Source organism: Neoarius graeffei, chromosome 15 (genome assembly GCF_027579695.1).
Source record: "Neoarius graeffei isolate fNeoGra1 chromosome 15, fNeoGra1.pri, whole genome shotgun sequence".
Lineage (NCBI taxonomy): Eukaryota > Metazoa > Chordata > Actinopteri > Siluriformes > Ariidae > Neoarius > Neoarius graeffei.
The window spans coordinates 42,660,190-42,679,404 of NC_083583.1; the positions used below are offsets into that span (position 1 = coordinate 42,660,190).

At 40.9% G+C, this 19,215-nt stretch overlaps 1 protein-coding gene across 2 annotated transcripts in view; it reads right to left on the reverse strand.

Annotated features, from left to right (window-relative positions):
- Nucleotides 1-533: 533 nt before the first annotated feature.
- arhgap45b (Rho GTPase activating protein 45b) overlaps nucleotides 534-19,215 on the reverse strand; it is a 45,190-nt gene continuing 26,508 nt past the window's right edge. For both annotated transcript variants that reach the window (XM_060941363.1, XM_060941362.1), the window contains exons 11-23: nucleotides 16,612-16,779; nucleotides 16,348-16,485; nucleotides 10,663-10,853; nucleotides 9,900-10,021; nucleotides 8,849-8,947; nucleotides 8,619-8,720; nucleotides 4,869-5,032; nucleotides 4,012-4,200; nucleotides 3,765-3,902; nucleotides 3,204-3,442; nucleotides 2,558-2,795; nucleotides 2,264-2,366; nucleotides 534-2,168 (exon numbers count right to left, since the gene is read on the reverse strand). In XM_060941363.1, the coding sequence (XP_060797346.1) occupies nucleotides 1,879-2,168; nucleotides 2,264-2,366; nucleotides 2,558-2,795; nucleotides 3,204-3,442; nucleotides 3,765-3,902; nucleotides 4,012-4,200; nucleotides 4,869-5,032; nucleotides 8,619-8,720; nucleotides 8,849-8,947; nucleotides 9,900-10,021; nucleotides 10,663-10,853; nucleotides 16,348-16,485; nucleotides 16,612-16,779 (2,181 nt within the window). In that variant the 3' untranslated portion in view covers nucleotides 534-1,878. The remainder of the gene's footprint in view (nucleotides 2,169-2,263; nucleotides 2,367-2,557; nucleotides 2,796-3,203; nucleotides 3,443-3,764; nucleotides 3,903-4,011; nucleotides 4,201-4,868; nucleotides 5,033-8,618; nucleotides 8,721-8,848; nucleotides 8,948-9,899; nucleotides 10,022-10,662; nucleotides 10,854-16,347; nucleotides 16,486-16,611; nucleotides 16,780-19,215) is intronic.

Genomic DNA, 19,215 nt, shown 5'->3' on the forward strand with positions numbered 1-19,215 from the left:
CCTAAGAAACATGAATATAAAATGGATTGTACATACAGTAGCTCACCATGCCACAGTGAAAGCATAGTGCAGAAAACATGTTCCTGTGGTGACTGGTATCGTAACACTGCACTGTTTCTGGAAACAAAAAAGTACCCATATAATTTGGACCATCTTAGGCACGTTTCTATTCAGAACCATCTGAGGAACTAAAGAGTTCTGCAACTCTCCTGAACCAGTGCCTGAGCCAGGACTGTTATTAACAATAGCAGATGTTATGCCACGGTTAAGACCTTTCAGCTAAACTATTGCAACACAGTGGAGGTTGGGAATTACACTGCATTTACTCTAGCAGGAAGTTTTTAGCTTCATGCAGCTCAAGTTGCTCTAATTTGGTTGCTAGTGGGTGTTGCTTGCTTATATTTTTACAAGGTACAATGATTTCCTGATAACATCTGACTAGTATGGTTTTACCTACCTACCAGTTTACCTTCCCAACTATGGAACATAAGCAAAACAAATGATAAAGGAGCGCCTACTAAGCATGAGATGTGTTGCCCATTTTTACAAAAAAAAAAAAAAGTTATGTATTCCCACTTAAAATAAAAATAATGGCAGGAATGGTTGCGTACAAATTGCATCCATGCAGCGCATATCATTATTTATCATCAATATAATCACCGTTTCCGACGTTACCAAAATTGCTGTTCAAACTAAGCTCTTTCAACCTCTTCAACTGTACACACTGTTCATACAGATCAGCTTCTAAAGCTTCAACTTTCATCCTATTACCTCCATCAGTGCCATCGTACTCACCAGCTTGTAGATTGCTAACTAGCCGAGTTACGTCTCTGCTCTAACTCAGTGTCATATAGCAGCATTCCATTCTGGAACTCCGAGTCGCCAGATAATGGTGAGTGTGAAAAGTAACACTTTTAAGAAACCTGAGCATTATCCCTTATGTTTGAGATCATTCAAGTTTTCTCCTATGAAACACCAATGTAATAGCACTATCAATATCCCCAGTGATGGTAGAGTGCCACACAACTTCTAACTCTCATAGGAACAACAAAAATAAGGGCTATTTTTGATTAGCAGATTAGCTCCAGAATGGCTAAACACACCACATATATTTCAAGATTTAATGTGCTTCAGGATGAAATTTTCTTTTAAATTTTGCTGTCTGCCTTTGGCGAGCTTACATTCACTGTTCTATTTTGGTGCAACAAACACTTCAAGCATGTATGTGCACAGGACGATGTTTTCGTTTGGGAGTGTGCCTGCCGCTGTTCCTTACTCACAGTGGTAGACAGCCACATTACTTTTGCTTCTGATTTTTATTTAATCTCCATCTAATCTCTCTCTTTAATCTGTTCACGTTGCAATCACTTCAATTTCTGTTGTGTAAATTATCAACTCTCAATGTAAATGAATGACTTCAAGCTGCTTTGTCATGTCGCATCACTGCCAGTGGGAATGCAGGGTGAACATTAACGTAGAGTTTTAAACCAGCAGCAGTAAAGCAGGCACAAAGCACATTTTCAATCTTCAAGCCTTTTTTGGCAACCACAAGCAAGTCATAATAGTTTTGATTCACCACCTGTGTTAAAAGCATCAGGGAACTGTGCCTGTCATCTTATAAAAACAATCATATAAAACAAGCTTGTTAGCGAAATGGTTTTTAAAGACATTTTAAGAATATCAAACGGCTTATGAAGTTCCTGATCTGCAGAAAAGTGCTGACTCTGAAGCAGATTCCTGAAACTAAAGGCCAGGACCTAGTTCCTGTGGTGGAACCATGCTTAAAGTTATTGGGTTCCTGAAAAGGTTCCTGCAGTTTAAGTGAGTCTCTTTAAATCAAGGGCTTAGTCCTTATACCCAAACTCTGTCTCATTCTGATTAACACTGTGGCTCATTGGTGTTGGACTGGTTGATGCTGAGCTGTGCGAATGAGCTCGTTGGTAGTTCGTCTGGACCCTCAAGCTCCGGAGGCTCACTCTCAGGCAATGCAGGAGGTTCAGTATCTGAACCTGAGTGATGCTGGACCTCTGTTGTGGGAGGAGTTACTTCAGGATCCTCATTACTGATTGGGGAAAGTGGCTGTTCTTCAGTCCCACCTCCTTCCTCCTCCAGCTCTGAGTCAGAATCTAGACTTTGCTCCAGGGACCCCAGTGTGCCTGTGGAGCCTTCTAATGGAAAACAGGATAGGGAGGAAAAACACCTCAGTCGATGAACAATGAGGATTTGCTACAATGTGAAATTCGGTATTCCTCAAAAGCCTCACCTAGTCCTTCATTTATCTTGTCTGCCTCGGTTCCTCCATGTTCTTCAGTGCGATCTGCTTCTTCATCATTTGTACCCGAGTCCTCCCCGTCAATACTGCTCTCCTGCACAGGAACATCACAAATTCATGTGTGCTTTAATAGAATAGTGTTGCTTTAATATGGAATCTGTAGAACAGAGCATCCGCTGAAGAACCATGTACCTGTTCTTACGGAACAGTTTTTAATATTACGGCCCAGTAATAACAATGACAAACAGATTTGTTACAGCTATGAGTGGGACTTATTGCACACACCTGCTGCAGTGATGGGGCGTGGACTGTACTGATACCGCCTGGACGATTTAACTCAGGAGGGAAGACTATGGGGTAAAACACAATGAGTGTCTCGACAACACGGGCCTGATAAGGGTAATCCACCAGAGAAGATAGAGACACTGTGGCCCCCGAGGGCCGGGGCCGTATCAGTGAGGGCCCAAACACAATGCCCAGATTACTGGGGCTCATCTTATTGTCCTCTTCCAGCTCAGCAATCCTACAAAGGGAATAATAGAAGTGTGTACAATTATTTAAATAATGTAAAAATAAATCTAAACCATTCACATTTGTTTTAAAAAAGACCCTGTATAAAATTAAACGTTATATCTAGAGGATACAACAGATGCTCAGTTAAGTTTGATAATGAGAAATGGTTCAAATGTAATTTCTTGATTCAAATTTTCAGTCTCGTAACTACAGACACTCAACTATTTTTAAAGCATATTTTTGAAAAGTTAGGTGTCTATGAATTTTTACAATATCACCCTGCGACACAGTTTGAAGTGATTAAAAAAATTCACAAATAAACACACAGTATACGTAAAGATCATAAAAACAAGCCAAAAATTTGTTGCATATTTGTGGCACAGAGGATAGGACTTTAAACGCATTTACTGCATGTTACCTGCGGAGATGGCGCACTATATAGCGCAGTGTGGTCAGGTTTGCTTTGGGAATCTCAGTAAGGAGCTCCTTAAGTCTGTGCACCAGGTTCATGAGTTCAGGGTCCGTCTCTGGGCCCAGATCAACCAGATCAGGCCCCTTCCCAGCCTCGGCCCCCTCAGGTCCCACCAGGGCCAGGCTTTCCTTCGCAAGGCCCATCAGACTGTTATAATGGCGGAAAGGCATGATGGGCTCTGGAAGCTGGACAGAAGTACAAAAAATGACAAATGTCAAAATTTTACTGTCTGAGTATATAATTATATGAAATATAATAAATATTTTACTAGTCTTTGCCTAACATAAGACATATATTGCCATTTGGCCATGTAGTAATTTGTTCTACATGTGACAGGATTTATGCAGAAGTAATTCAAATATAAATTGAATTTTTATAGCAAAGAAACAGATAATTACACAGAAATCTTCAGGCCTGAAGATTTAAAACTGAATGAATTATATAAACTTAGACGACACCCTCGGTCATCCTCATCAGGATTTAGTAGTGTAATAAAAATAAATCCACCTGTCTCAGGTAGAGCTTGAGCACATTGCTTATGTCATGCGGAGAGGATTGCGACAGCTCCACCAGCTCTTTGCCATTTTCAAATGCCTGGCACAATTTCTCTACCCTGGTTTTCACACCATTCACCCGGTAGATGCCCTGTATTTAGGGAGAAAGGAGTGATGAAGGAGATTTAGCAGAGAACTTGTATTTCTGTAGACCTAATATAAACTATAACAAAAGCCCCATCACTGGCTTTTATTCTCACCTTCATTCTAAGGGCTCTCCTTTCAATCTCACAAGTGCACTTTTTGATGAGGAAGGGAATTCCGTCAGAGCTGCTGCTGGACACCTGGGAAAATTCCTGTCCAAAGAGCTGGAGGCGGCCTTGTAGTTTCTTATGTCCACACTGGATGGCCAGAGTCTCTAAACAGCGTTTATGGCAAGCCAGGTAACACTGCAACATGTCAAAAAGCACATGCAAAACACTAATTACTTGTGTGCATTATCAACACTACAATCTCATCATCTCGTTATCTCTAGCCGCTTTATCCTGTTCTACAGGGTCGCAGGCAAGCTGGAGCCTATCCCAGCTGACTACGGGTGAAAGGCGGGGTACACCCTGGACAAGTCGCCAGGTCATCACAGGGCTGACACATAGACACAGACAACCATTCACACTCACATTCACACCTACGGTCAATTTAGAGTCACCAGTTAACCTAACCTGCATGTCTTTGGACTGTGGGGGAAACCGGAGCACCCGGAGGAAACCCACGCGGACACGGGGAGAACATGCAAACTCCACACAGAAAGGCCCTCGCCGGCCCCGGGGCTCGAACCCAGGACCTTCTTGCTGTGAGGCGACAGCGCTAACCACTACACCACCGTGCCGCCGCATTTAAACATGTTAATTCAATTATTGCCAAAATCTGATTTTCAGCAGCTACCAGATTATTTTGTATACTGTATGTCAACACACTCACTCTCCAGTTAACACACTGGACCCGAGATAATCAGACTGGTACAGCCATGCATACCCGGCCCGGGTTTGTTTTAAGCTGCAAAAAAAGAAAAAAATACACTGCCTGAGAACATCTGCTCTGTTAACAATACTGTACTCACTTCCTCACATTCTGCCCCCTGGAAGTACACATAGCTGTCACACTGCCGGCATTTTGCTGGAGAGCGCAATTTGCGCAGCCGGTGAGTTTGCGCAGCTTTGGATAGGCCCACGCTTTTAAATGGCCCAGTCGGCACCACGATTTCGGGCTCAATGCCATTAATATCTGGAAGGAAAAACGGACAGAGGGGTAAAGCAGCAGGTCGAAATAAGTGGTTAAAATGACTGTACATACTATGCATATAGCTCATACTAAACATCGCCCAGTATGTGAACAACATCATGACGATACAGCTAAAGCTTTATGCATGGTGTCCTGCAAAATGCAACACAGTGATTCTTTTTACTGTTATTTTCAAAATAAAAGCTGGAAAAATGCAGAGAAGGCGGCGACATGTAAAGGTCATGATTATACTGCAGCATCTTTTTCTGCAAATGTTCTTTAATTCTTAAATGGCCGTGATGGCTTAATATGTAATTTATCCTAGTTAGCTAGTTATGCCATTACTGTATTTATCCTGCACATCAATTCCAGCATGGAAAATCTGCTACCTCACCACAAGTTAGAATTAAACTCCTGTAATGCACTCAAAAAAATTTGGGACAGAGGCAAAATAAGATGGAAAAAGTTTATAGGATATTCAAGTCAAACCATTTTGGAAGATTCCACAATAAGCAGGTTAATTGTTAACATGATTGGGTATAAAAGGAGCAGCACCAAAGGCTCAGTCTTTGCAAGCAAGGATGAGTCGTGGCTCACTGCTTTGTACCAAAATTCATGAGAGAATTGTTGGTTAATTCAAAAAGAAAATTTCTCAACACAAGATTTTAGTTCCTTCAAAATCTTCAGCACATAATATTGTGAAAAGACTCAGGGAATTCGGAGACATCTCCGTGCGTAAAGGGCAAGGCCAGAAACCACTGTTGAATGTGCGTGACATTCGAGCCCTCAGGCGGCACTACCTGACAAACCGTCATGTTAATCTGAAAAGTATAACCACATGGGCTCGGGGGTACTTCAGAAAACTGTTGTCACTTAACAGAGTCCGCTGTCGCATCCAAAAATGCAACCTGAAACTGTATTACGCAAGGAGGAAGCCATTCGTCAAGTCCATGCAGAACTGCCGCCAAATTCTCTGGGCCTGAATTCATCACTGATGGACTGAAAGACTGGAAATGTGTGCTGTGGTCAGATGAGTCCACATTTCAGCTTGTTTTCGGGAAAACTGGACATCAAGTTCTCAGGGCCAAAGGTGAACATGACCATATAGTTTGTTATCAGAGAAAGGTGCAAAAGCCAGCACCTGTGATAGTATGGGGTGCATCAGTGCCCACAGCATGGGTGAGGTGCATGTGTGTGATGGTACCATTGATATATTGGGACGTATATTAGGATTTTAGAGAGACATATTCATCAAGACAACGTCTCTTCTCGGGAAATCCATGCTTATTTGAGCAGGACAATGCCAGGCCTCATTCTGCACAGGCTACAACAGCGTGGTTTCATAGATACAGAGTGCGTGTGCTTGACTGGCCTGCTGCCAGTCCAGATCTGTCTCCTACTGAGAATGTACGGCGCATCATGAAGAGGAGAATCAGACAACGGTGACCACGGACTGTTGAGCAGCTGAAGTCTTGTATCAAGCAAGAATGGACAAATATTCCAATTGCAAAACTGCAACAATTAGTATCCTCAGTTCCCATGCGATTGGAAAGTGTTATTAAAAGGAAAGATGATTTAACACAGTGGTAATAATGCCTCTGTCCCAACTTTTTTTTTGAGCATGTTACAAGCATCAAATTCTAATTTTGTTTATATTTACAAAAAAAAAAGTTGGTCAGTAAAACTATTGAAAATATTTTATTTGTACTTTTGTCAGTTAAATAAAGGTTCACATGAATTAACAAATCACAGATTTTTGTTTTTATTGCATTTTGGAAAATATCCCAACTTTTCTGGAAATGGGGTTAGTGTATAGTGTGGTGGAGCACACTAGTGCATGAATGGGCAATTGTACGGCATCATGCATGATAATGATTCACACAAATTCTTTCTATAGTACTGCAGTATTTCACCTGACACTGTGGCATCTTTATTCTCTCTTTGTTATACACTCTCTTTTGTGATACACACAACAAAAATGACCTAATCCAGGGCTTTTCAAAGTGTGGGGCACGCCCCCTCTGGGGGGCGCCAGAGTTCTTCAGGGGGGGCGCAACGTGAGAGACAAAATTGATTGATTTTTAGTACCTAAAGCTACAGGGAGTGAGGAGACGGCCAAGCAAAAAAACAGAGCCTCCAGGATGTTGCGATTTGCAACTTCAGCGCAAATTCAACCAATCCCCGCGAATTCAGGGCGGTGTTGCAATTATATCCAATCACCGCAACTTTCCCGCAAATTTGACCAATCGTTGGCGTCGTCTTGAGGTGACATTGACAAACTACCTTCCGCCTTACTTCTGGATGTCTATGTTCAAGAGAAGCAGCATGCGCACAGTGTTGCCAGATTGGCGGTTTCAAGTGCATTTTGGCGGGTTTTGAATATATTTTGGACTGGAAAACGTCAGCAGTATCTGGCAACATTGCATGATGTGCGAGTCAGTGTTTATATAGGCTTAAATTCTGTTACTGAAAGTGTGTTATGTTTACAGTGAAGGACTGTGTGCACTTTATTTTATTTTTTACTTAATACAAGAAATTAATGGATGCCAACATTTTTGCCAAAATGGTATTTTATTTTCCATTGTTTAGGCAGCTTCAGCATCATACTGTGAGATTCTGTTCAAATTGTTTTTTTTTTCTTCTATGAAGCCTGAGCCATTTATTTTATTAGTTTATAATTATTGTTTAATTTAGTCTTCAGGAGAGACTGCCTGCACACAGTACTAGTATTAATAGTTTTTTTTCTTACATGAAAGCTGAGGCATTTATATTATATTTTAAGGTAACTTCATGTTGTGCTGTGAGGTTCTCTGCACTTTAACTTTTGAACCAACAGGTGCATTTGGATAAGTAAAGCCTATTTTTCTGCATTTTTGTAGTCCTGGTAATCTTTTATATTGGTAAAGTTGTTTATAGGACCATTTCTCAGTGTCTTTGTTTTTTTAATCAATAGTTTTTCAGTAATAACTTAATATTTAACATGTCACTCAATTTTAATCACAAAAAGAGAAAATCGCAACAATTTCTCGCAACTTTCACTTCCTCCCGCAATGTAATCGCAACAAAAACCTAAAAAACACCGCAACTTTCATCGCAATTTTTTTGGAAACTCCTGCAACATCAGACATTTTAGCCTGCAACAATCACAAAAAAGGCCCGCAGAATCCTGGGGGACTGGAAAAAGAAGGAAGTATGACCACGATTATTTAAAGTTTGGATTTTCATGGACTGGATCTGAAGATGCTCCACTGCCACAGTGTGTTGTCTGCCAAGAGGTGCTAGCTAACGATGCTGTGAGATGTTTAAAATGTGTAAAACAAGATGTTTTAAAAAGCACAGATGTTTAAAATGTGAAAAAGAAAAAAATAATGTGTACAACAACCATTTTTTTAAAATCCGAATGGAACATTAAGTATAGCAACAACAAAAATTGTAAGGGGGGGGCGCTGTTGTTTATTTGCTCTCCGAGGGGGGGCTGACTCTCCCACACTTTGAAAACCCCTGACCTAATCAATCCAGGAATCTCTCTATATAAAATTCATGTGTAAAACATGTAATGTAATACAGTTATCATGATATTCAGTCTTACTGGAAGTTTCAAAGTTCACCATGGCCCCATCTTTTTCATCTGCATCCTCGTTTGATGACATCGTTCCTGTGGACGCTGTTCGGGACATTTTACTGATGTCGCCTACAATGTGATCATGAGAGCACAATAAGTCTTAACACTCCTAAAGCTGCATCCATATCTTTCTTGTGTTACACCAAATGAAAAGGAGCAGTGTGGTCGAAGTGTCAAAACCTGAAACCAGTGTGTACCTGCACTGTTGGTGGGAGAGCTGACGTCATTCCCTCCGACCATACTGTCTGTGTCACTTGCTGTGGAGCCCCATGATTTGTGAGTCATGTGACCTCGTGCTAAGAAATGACAAGTATAACAAATTATCCATCATGTGCTGTGAGACTGAAAAAGATGAGCTGTGTCTCAATTCAAAGTCTTTATTTAGTTTCAGTTCATCAGGTGTGTGCACGGAACCTAGTGTTTTATAGTCCCATCAGAAAATGCTGGTACACTGCAGACACAAATAAGGAGCAAAAAGCATTTGTGATTTTAAAATCATGTCTGTCTTAGTGAAATCTTGAAGTGAAAACACAGGTCAGAACACGATGGTGTGTGCGTGTGTCTGTGTATGACTGTCCCAGTTGGGAAAGTGTTGTGCTGAAAAGCATAATAAAAAGTGTATCTAAACGCTAACAACAGCCTGCCGTACTTCTGTGCTCCACCCACATCCGGGCAGCTTCTATATTATTATTATTATTATTATTAAATTTTAACCTCATGAGCGAGGCTCAGTACACTCCAAACAATGTTGTCCAAGTCCATTTTAAGATCTAATTGGATTGTTCATGAAAAGTGACAATGCCAATGAAGAGTGAAGCCATTATGTGGTTTCTGATGGTGGGCTGGTTGTGGTGGGCTGGTCTGGGCCAAAATGCCAGAGCCGATTTTTGGTCCCAGTCCAGCTCTGATCTGAGGTGTCATAATCCTACAAAAATTGAGGTACTAGATTGTCAGATGCACAGTGTTCCACTTGAAAAAAACAGTGACTATATAGCCACAAAAGTCACCTCCAAATCTCTGGTGGAGGATAAAAGCTATTTTGTGGGTCCACTAATGAATGAAATATTCAAGGCACATTTGCTCCACAGATGTACAGAAACTCTAAAGCACAACACCATTATCATCAGTGACATATATAGTACATTTTATAATAAAACATTTCTTTGATTATTAAGTATTTGTAATACTAATTAGCTAAAAGTATAATCCAGGAAAAATCAACTCAGCATCATCTTAAACTGTACATACCTTTCCTCTGCTCCTCTTTCTGAGCAGTGGCAGGATCAGCTGTTTCTCCTGCTGTGACCGTCCCTTCAGTGCTGCTCGGTGCGTCTGTGTTGGAACTGTCACTACGCACTCTCGCTGCCTGCCTACAGTCAAAATCAAACATACTGTATATTTAGGTCCATTGCACCAGTTCGAATGCCAGTAAGATTTCAGTCTATTTCTCTACTTTCACTTTTACACTATATTTCAGGTAATGGCTTCCACTTTGGTTCATATTTTGATAATTACACTATTTTTTCATTTCACCTCATTAATTTTTTCATTGTCTGAAAACATGTACCCATAAACATGTCATTTTAACCTATTAACATATCTCAAGAAAATAAATTGATAATTTTTTTTTCTACATACCTTATCTACAGCATACATTAAATATGGTTTAAAGGACTAAGAATCTAAGAAAGAAAATATGATTTGGAATATCTCTACACTTTCACCTTCTTCAAAAATGCTCTGCGAATGTCCATGAATATCTTAATTTGTACTGCTATGTATATTCAATGATATTTATATAACAGTAAATAAAGCTGTCAAAATACTATGTAACAAACATGACTTTTCACATCACTTATAATCCTAGCTAGCTTAGTTTTAGTTCTGCAAGCTAAAAATTGAGACATCGCTTTCTGAGCTCATATATCAGTCTCAAGAATGTTTTAATCTTTCACAGAAAACATGTTTTAAAGTTTCATTTTACTGCTAGAACCCCGTGTGTGATACGCACTGGCTGCTGGAAGCACAGTAGGGCTCGAAGGTGTAATGGACCTCGGGCTCCTCGCTCATCTGCAGCTCTTTGACGTGGGTGGCGTATTGCTGTCCTGGATCATACAGCTTACTGCTCTCACACAGTGTCTGGTAGTGCACAGGCAGCCCCACCGTCTGCATGTGCATGATCTGGTAGTAGGAAATAGTGGCCTGGGAGAAAAAGAAGTAGTAGTATACTGCTAGATTTGATATCTGATGAAAGATCTCAGGTGTTTTACACCACCTCAGGCACCTGTAGGAATTTTTATCATTACCCCAATAAATCTGAACAATGAAGGTAGGTAAAAATACATTTTTTGCTTTATTTACCCATTACTCCAGTGAACTTACTGTCCTCATCCAGTACCTGCTGATGCTTTGTACACTGGTACTGATTCACAAAAGAATGTGGGTGTTTTGGGGTTTTTTTTATGCCTCCGCCACCTTAAGGTGCAGGAGGCATTATGTTTTCGGGTTGTCCGTCTGTCCGTGCGTCCGTCTGTCCGTCCCGAAACCTTGTGAACACGATATCTCAAAGGCTAATGAAAGGAATTTCACCAAACTTTCACCATTTGTGCGCTTTGGGACAAACATCAACTGATTAGATTTTGAGGTTAAAAGGTCACAGGTCAAGATTACTTTGAGGTCAAATGTCCATCCTCAAACATCGTGAACGCCATATCTCAAAGACTAATGTAAGGAATTTCACCAAACTTTCTCCATTTGTGCATTTGGGGACAAAGATAAACTGATTAGATTTTGAGATCAAAAGGTCTAAGGTCAACATCACTGTGAGGTCAAATGTCCGTCCGAAAACCTTGTGAACACAATATCTCCAAGGCAAATGAAAGGAATTTCACCAAACTTTCACCATTTGTGCATTTGGGGACAAACATTAACTGATTAGATTTTGAGGTTAAAAGGTAACAGGTCAAGATTACTGTGAGGTCAAATGTTCATCCCCAAATCACAACTTAATAAGGCGTGTAGTCTACCAGGCGGAGGCATCCCCATCGACGCCGTTGGCATCGAGTTCTATCTAGTTTCCACGGAGAAAGCAGGCTACTGTTGAAATTTGTTCTTAATGAGACCTAAATGCAGTGGCTTGGATTCTTCTCAACTGTAGAATGTTGCTTTTGTCCAAAATTGCCCCTTGCCCCCTATTCCCAAGTGTATTTTGGGTCTTCTGCTTCTACTACTTCTTTTACAGTGGTGCTTGAAAGTTTGTGAACCCTTTAGAATTTTCTATATTTCTGCATAAATATGACCTAAAACATCATCAGATTTTCACACAAGTCCTAAAAGTAGATAAAGAGAACCCAGTTAAACAAATGAGACAAAAATATTATACTTGGTTATTTATTTATTGAGGAAAATGATCCAATATTACATATCTGTGAGTGCCAAAAGTATGTGAACCTTTGCTTTCAGTATCTGGTGTGACCCCCTTGTGCAGCAATAACTGCAACTAAACGTTTCCGGTAACTGTTGATCAGTCCTGCACACCAGCTTGGAGGAATTTTAGCCCATTCCTCCGTACAGAACAGCTTCAACTCTGGGATGTTGGTGGGTTTCCTCACATGAACTGCTTGCTTCAGGTCCTTCCACAACATTTCGATTGGATTAAGGTCAGGACTTTGACTTGGCCATTCCAAAACATTAACTTTATTCTTCTTTAAACATTCTTTGGTAGAACGACTTGTGTGCTTAGGGTCGTTGTCTTGCTGCATGACCCACCTTCTCTTGAGATTCAGTTCACGGACAGATGTCCTGACATTTTCCTTTAGAATTCGCTGGTATAATTCAGAATTCATTGTTCCATCAATGATGGCAAGCCGTCCTGGCCCAGATGCAGCAAAACAGGCCCAAATCATGATACTACCACCACCATGTTTCACAGATGGGATAAGGTTCTTATGCTGGAATGCAGTGTTTTCCTTTCTCCAAACATAACACTTCTTGTTTAAACCAAAAAGTTCTATTTTGGTCTCATCTGTCCACAAAACATTTTTCCAATAGCCTTCTGGCTTGTCCACGTGATCTTTAGCAAACTGCAGACGAGCAGCAATGTTCTTTTTGGAGAGCAGTGGCTTTCTCCTTGCAACCCTGCCATGCACACCTGACTCTAATTTCACCTTCAAATTAACTGCTAATCCTAGAGGTTCACATACGTTTGCCACTCACAGATATGTAATATTGGATCATTTTCCTCAATAAATAAATGACCAAGGATAATATTTTGGTCTCATTTGTTTAACTGGGTTCTCTTTATCTACTTTTAGGACTTGTGTGAAAATCTGATGATGTTTTAGGTCATATTTATGCAGAAATATAGAAAATTCTAAAGGGTTCACAAACTTTCAAGCACCACTGTAGATATGCATTAGCAGTGCATTGGTGGGATTTCAGGTATAGGAGAGAGCAGGGAGACTTGGGACAATTTGTATTCCCATAAATTAATTTCAACCAATCAGGTTTTAGATTACATCAGAATTTAGATGTTGCCCCTTAGAGTAACCTACTTCCTTCAGAGCCACAAAGCTGGACACTGCAGTAAGATCTGTGCAGTTAAATATTTTTATCAACCAAAACTTGTATTTTCTACTTCCCAGTCCATCTTCATCCTATGGTGTAATGTACGCTGGTGAATTTGGGATTCATTAGGAATTAAAGTATGTGGCCTACAGTTGCCATATATAGTATTATTTATTAAACTTAAATCCAGGGTTGAAACATTTAAGATTTTTTTTTTCAAAAGGCCCAGATGTGGAGAGTTGGGACAGTTCATCATGTTACAGGTTCCTTCTTGTGGTTTACAAATATCCATCCATCCATTATCTGTAGCCGCTTATCCTGTCCTACAGGGTTGCAGGCAAGCTGAATGGAGAAACCCCCCCCAAAAAACAAATGACAACTGAGAGACACTGCTGTACAAACCTGGAAAAGCATCTCAGAAGAGGAATGCAACAGTGTGTTGATGTCAGTGGGTTGCCAGATTGATGCAGTTATTGCAAGCAAGGGATATGCAACCATATATTAAGTGTTATTTACTTTAATTAACTTTAAGGCTATCTCTTCCTATACTTTTACTCACCTAAACACTGGATGCTCAGACACCAAATATGTTATATTCAAACTCATTTTACATGTCTAGATGTAAACATCAGATAATCAGTACTGGAGTTCTGCTTTACTGTGCCATATTCATCTTTTGATCTCAAACCCAAATGTCTTAAATATACAGCAAAAACAAAATAATTGGCCTCGTGGTTACAATACTTTCAGAGAGGACTGTATATTATTATATTATTCAGTAGAACAAATTAATTTGCTTTGCATTATTAATGTACACTCCAATATCTGCTGTTCTCTCAATCATGTTCCAGCAAATCATCTCTGTTATGAAACTGGCCGACCAAAGGGAAAGTGCATGTAATGTTGGGGCATTTCTGATTTGCAAACTGGTACAAACAAACTAAAGGGAAAAAAATAAACCAGCATAACACTAGATAGCTATCTCTGTTTGCCGTAATAAGAGCAGGAGAAGCCCCATCACTTGCTTGCTGCTGAATTTGTAAATTGGGTCAGTCCGTTTCAAGCTCCTTTATCCTCTTTTCTTCTGCCAGTGAACGTCTTGTGAAAGGAAATAACTTGTGTGTAAGGAAATAACAGACTTTCATGTCTGTGGTTGCACTCGAAGTTGCCATCCTGAAAGTACCAGTTAGCTAGCTAAGGATCAGAAGTGAGCTGTATTGGCGGTCGGCTTACTGTATATAAACGTAAAGGACAACATCTTTCAAAGTGATTGTCCTATCACATTAGAGCGAAAAAAAAAGAAAGAAAAAAAAAGAAACAATACCAGCTGGCTGCCAGTAGTGAGAGTGCCTGCATGTCATGGAAAATGTTAAGGCAACCAATCAGAGAGCAGCCTCAAGTTTAAAGACGTACACAGACACTCATTTGGCTGGTGCCTTTAACCAGGAAGTACGTGTTTTCACACAGCAGTTACAGGGTTTCCCCTGGGCTCTGAAAAATATTCTCTCCTTTTTTCCCTTGAAAAATAAAGTCAAATAAGTATTCTTCACTTTTTCTTAGTCTGTAGTTTTTTCTTAGTTACTGACTTATCAAACTGGACTTAATACAGGTTTAAACCAACCAAACTGGCACAATTCATATATTTGTACAGATACAGCTAGGCCTCTCCATTATTTACATATAAAATTTGGGCTCCACTCCAGCGTCTAATCAGAAAGATTTGATTTTAGGCGCCCTGTGCACCATCATGCTAAAATAAACCTCTTTAGTTTGAGCTTATGTCAGGTTATTTTAGCAGGGAATTATTCAAAAGAGGTATTAGGACTCCCTTTAGCCTTTACTTCAACACAAAACTTGATTGACAGTTGAACAGAGCCAAGAAGAATCTTGGACCAACCAACAGTGAAGGAATCCGAATTTCCCGTCGATTTACAAACCAAACACAGAATGACACCGTGTTTTTCATCATACGTTAGTTAGCCTAGGGGCATTTCTATTCTAGCTATTGAAAAGACCAGGGGCTGAGCCCAGTTTTCTTGGAGCTTGTATTTTTAAGGGAGATTAGCATCGATAGGTTGGGGAGGTTATATCTACCTTTACAAGAAATATTATCATCCACACACATTCAAAGGTTATGGCATTTTTATTAGTGATTTTTGCACTGCGCTCCTTAAATTTATGTAGTTCATTCAGTTTCTGTTTCCTTATTATTAAGTTATTATTAACACCCATAATATCTCAGGAAACTGAGGCATGTGTCAATTGACTATTTCATCTCATCTCATTATCTGTAGCCGCTTTATCCTGTTCTACAGGGTCGCAGGCAAGCTGGAGCCTATCCCAGCTGACTACGGGCGAAAGCTGGGGTACACCCTGGACAAGTCGCCAGGTCATCACAGGGCCGACACATAGACACAGACAACCATTCACACTCACATTCACACCTACGGTCAATTTAGAGTCACCAGTCAACCTAACCTGCATGTCTTTGGACTGTGGGGGAAACCGGAGCACCTGAAGGAAACCCACGCGGACACGGGGAGAACATGCAAACTCCGCACAGAAAGGCCCTCGCCGGCCACGGGGCTCAAACCCGGACCTTCTTGCTGTGAGGCAACAGTGCTAACCACTACACCACCCATATGTGACAAGCTGAGAAACTAATGTTGTGGTAAGAGGGTACAGTAAATACTCTCTAATGCAATATAAATGTGATGCTACCTGCAAAGCATTTCACACTATCTACAAAAGCTGTACACTTGTCCCAAGTCTCCCTGCTCTCCCTTATACTGGATATTCTACATTATTCAGACTTGGCAAAACTCCCAAACTATTGCACTATATATAGTGACCAGTCCATACAGTATGGTTTACCTGTCACATTAACATTACAGAGTAATACTTTTCAAGTTTCTTCGTTTCAGCTTGATACTAACAAGAGATATTTAGGCTACAGTTATATTAACCTTTTATCAAACTTGTTTACATGGTAATTATTTGCCATATGTTAGCTACATGTATTGTTTTTTTTGTGCTGAGACATAGTTTGCATATATTTTTTATAGTGGAAGGGGCTAATTAGTACACTTTCCCAGGGACCACCACACACACCCCACAGGTGGACACTCACAGAGCGGAGGGTCTGGTCACTCTGCTTGATGACCTCCTGGATCTGTCTCAGCACTGTAACCTTTGTGTGCTCCAGCTCCTGCTGCTGCTGTGTGGCATCTGCAACACACACACGATACGTGGCCTCCGCTTCTTCAGCCTGACATGTGGGAGATAAAGATACAGGCAGACAAGGTGTTGTTTTGAAACATATTAAATACTTCATTAAAGTGATTGTGTCATGAAGTGACACTAAAGCCTCGTGTGTGTTGTAAACAAGGCAAACCTTATTGCGAGCTTCTTCCTCTAGTCGCTTTTTCTTATCCACTGCTTTGGCCGTAGAGCTGCTGCCCTCCTCCTCTGCTCTGCTAGCTGCTGTCTTGGCCTTCTCATATTCCTCATAGCGGGCAATGTAGACCTGCTTAGCTCGCCGCAAATTTGCCTCAGACTCCAACTGCAAAAATGTGATCCTACTTTAGAGAACAATCATAAAAGCTCCTAAAGCTGTTCTGAAGATTAAAAAAAATAATAACTGCTGGTCACAGCAAAAAAAAGAGACAACAGAAAAAGGCACCTACAGATTTACTCTTACTAAGAAATCTAGATTCTGATCAGTGGTGGCTCATCAATACATGACGTTGGGGCACTACCCCCACTCCAAATATCTAGACAAGCAAATCTACTTATCCATCCATCCATCTATCATCTGTAGCCGCTTATCCTATACGGGGTCGCAGGCAAGCTGGAGCCTAGCCCAGCTGACTATGGGCGAGAGGCGGGGTACACCCTGGACAAGTCGCCAGGTTATCACAGAGCTGACACAAATCTACTTAAACATGCTAAATATAAATTATATAATGCAAAAAATTCTCATCTCATCTCATTATCTCTAGCCGCTTTATCCTTCTACAGGGTCGCAGGCAAGCTGGAGCCTATCCCAGCTGACTATGGGCGAAAGGCGGGGTACACCCTGGACAAGTCGCCAGGTCATCACAGGGCTGACACATAGACACAGACAACCATTCACACTCACGGTCAATTTAGAGCCACCAGTTAACCTAACCTGCATGTCTTTGGACTGTGGGGGAAACCGGAGCACCCGGAGGAAACCCACGCGGACACGGGGAGAACATGCAAACTCCACACAGAAAGGCCCTCGCCGGCCCCGGGGCTCGAACCCAGGACCTTCTTGCTGTGAGGCGACAGCGCTAACCACTACACCACCGTGCCGCCCATTAATGCAAAAAATTATGAAATAAAAATGATTTACTCATAAAATGCATCTAGGAGTCTGTCAGCATCTGATAGCATTCCTTAAAAATCGGTTCTAAATTATATTTGCAAAACTGCAGGATTCCCGCTGGCGCTCATCACACTCGTCACTGATGAACATAATCCATCAGTGATGAAGAGAAAATTACTAGCAGTCATCACAGTGATGAATGCATGTGTCATCTTTATCATAAGTCATCTTTTCTAGAAATCCCTCCATTTGCCGAAATCCAACCCCAGTGAAGAGACGGCAGGAAGCCAGAGTGTAAGCAATGAGCATGTGCTTATGACCAATAAAAATCGACTACACATAATGACCGAATGGGCCCCAAGCTTTTGAACAATCGCAATGTGAATTAATTGGCCTGGTGTAATTATCTCTGTGTGAACCAAACAATGGTGCAGTCGAAGCTGACAAATTTTTTTGGGCAAGCTACTTCAAGCACTGAAGATGATTTAAGGGCCAAAACAGTTTAAAAAAGGGGATCAGTTAAAAAAAATGCCAACGTGAAAGTGCTGTCAGCTGTGGCAAGCGACTGAAGGAGCTCTGTTTCAGGCGGCATGGCATGTTGAGTCCCTGTGGCTAATGCAGTGGCGTTGTTAGGCATCATCATTCAGGGCTATAGCTCTGGGTATTTTCACCCTCAAAAAAAAGTAAGAGATTAATAGAAAACAACTGACTTAGATGTCATCTGGGATTTTGTACGTTGTAATATAATAATATAGCTTAGAATGTGTGTCTTTCTGGGGGCGTCGTGGCACAGGTGGATAAGGCGCCATACCATAAATCCAGGGACCTGGGTTCAATTCTGACCTGAGGTCATTTCCCGATCCCTCCCCGTCTCTCTCTCTCCTACTCATTTCCTGTCTCTACACTCTCCTATCCAAATAAAGGTGAAAAAAGGCCCCCCCCCCAAAAAAAATGTGTGTCTTTCTGGTCCTAAAGGAGAGATATGAGTGAGAAATGCTGTATTTTTATTAAACTGACGATACATTTTACTAGTGATATTTAATAGTCAGCCCTGTGATGACCTGGCGACTTGTCCAGGGTGTACCCCAGCTTTCGCCCGTAGTCAGCTGGGATAGGCTCCAGCTTGCCTGCGACCCTGTAGAACAGGATAAAGCGGCTACAGATAATGAGATGAGATGAAATAGTCAATTGACACATGCCTCAGTTTCCTGAGATATTATGGGTGTTAATAATAACTTAATAATAAGGAAACAGAAACTGAATGAACTACATAAATTTAAGGAGCGCTGTGCAAAAATCACTAATAAAAATGCCATAACCTTTGAATGTGTGTGGGTGATCAATGCTAATCTCCCTTAAAAATACAAGCTCCAAGAAAACTGGGCTCAGCCCCTGGTCTTTTCAATAGCTAGAATAGAAATGCCCCTAGGCTAACTAACGTATGATGAAAAACACGGTGTCATTCTGTGTTTGGTTTGTAAATCGACGGGAAATTCGGATTCCTTCACTGTTGGTTGGTCCAAGATTCTTCTTGGCTCTGTTCAACTGTCAATCAAGTTTTGTGTTGAAGTAAAGGCTAAAGCGAGTCCTAATACCTCTTTTGAATAATTCCCTGCTAAAATAACCTGACATAAGCTCAAACTAAAG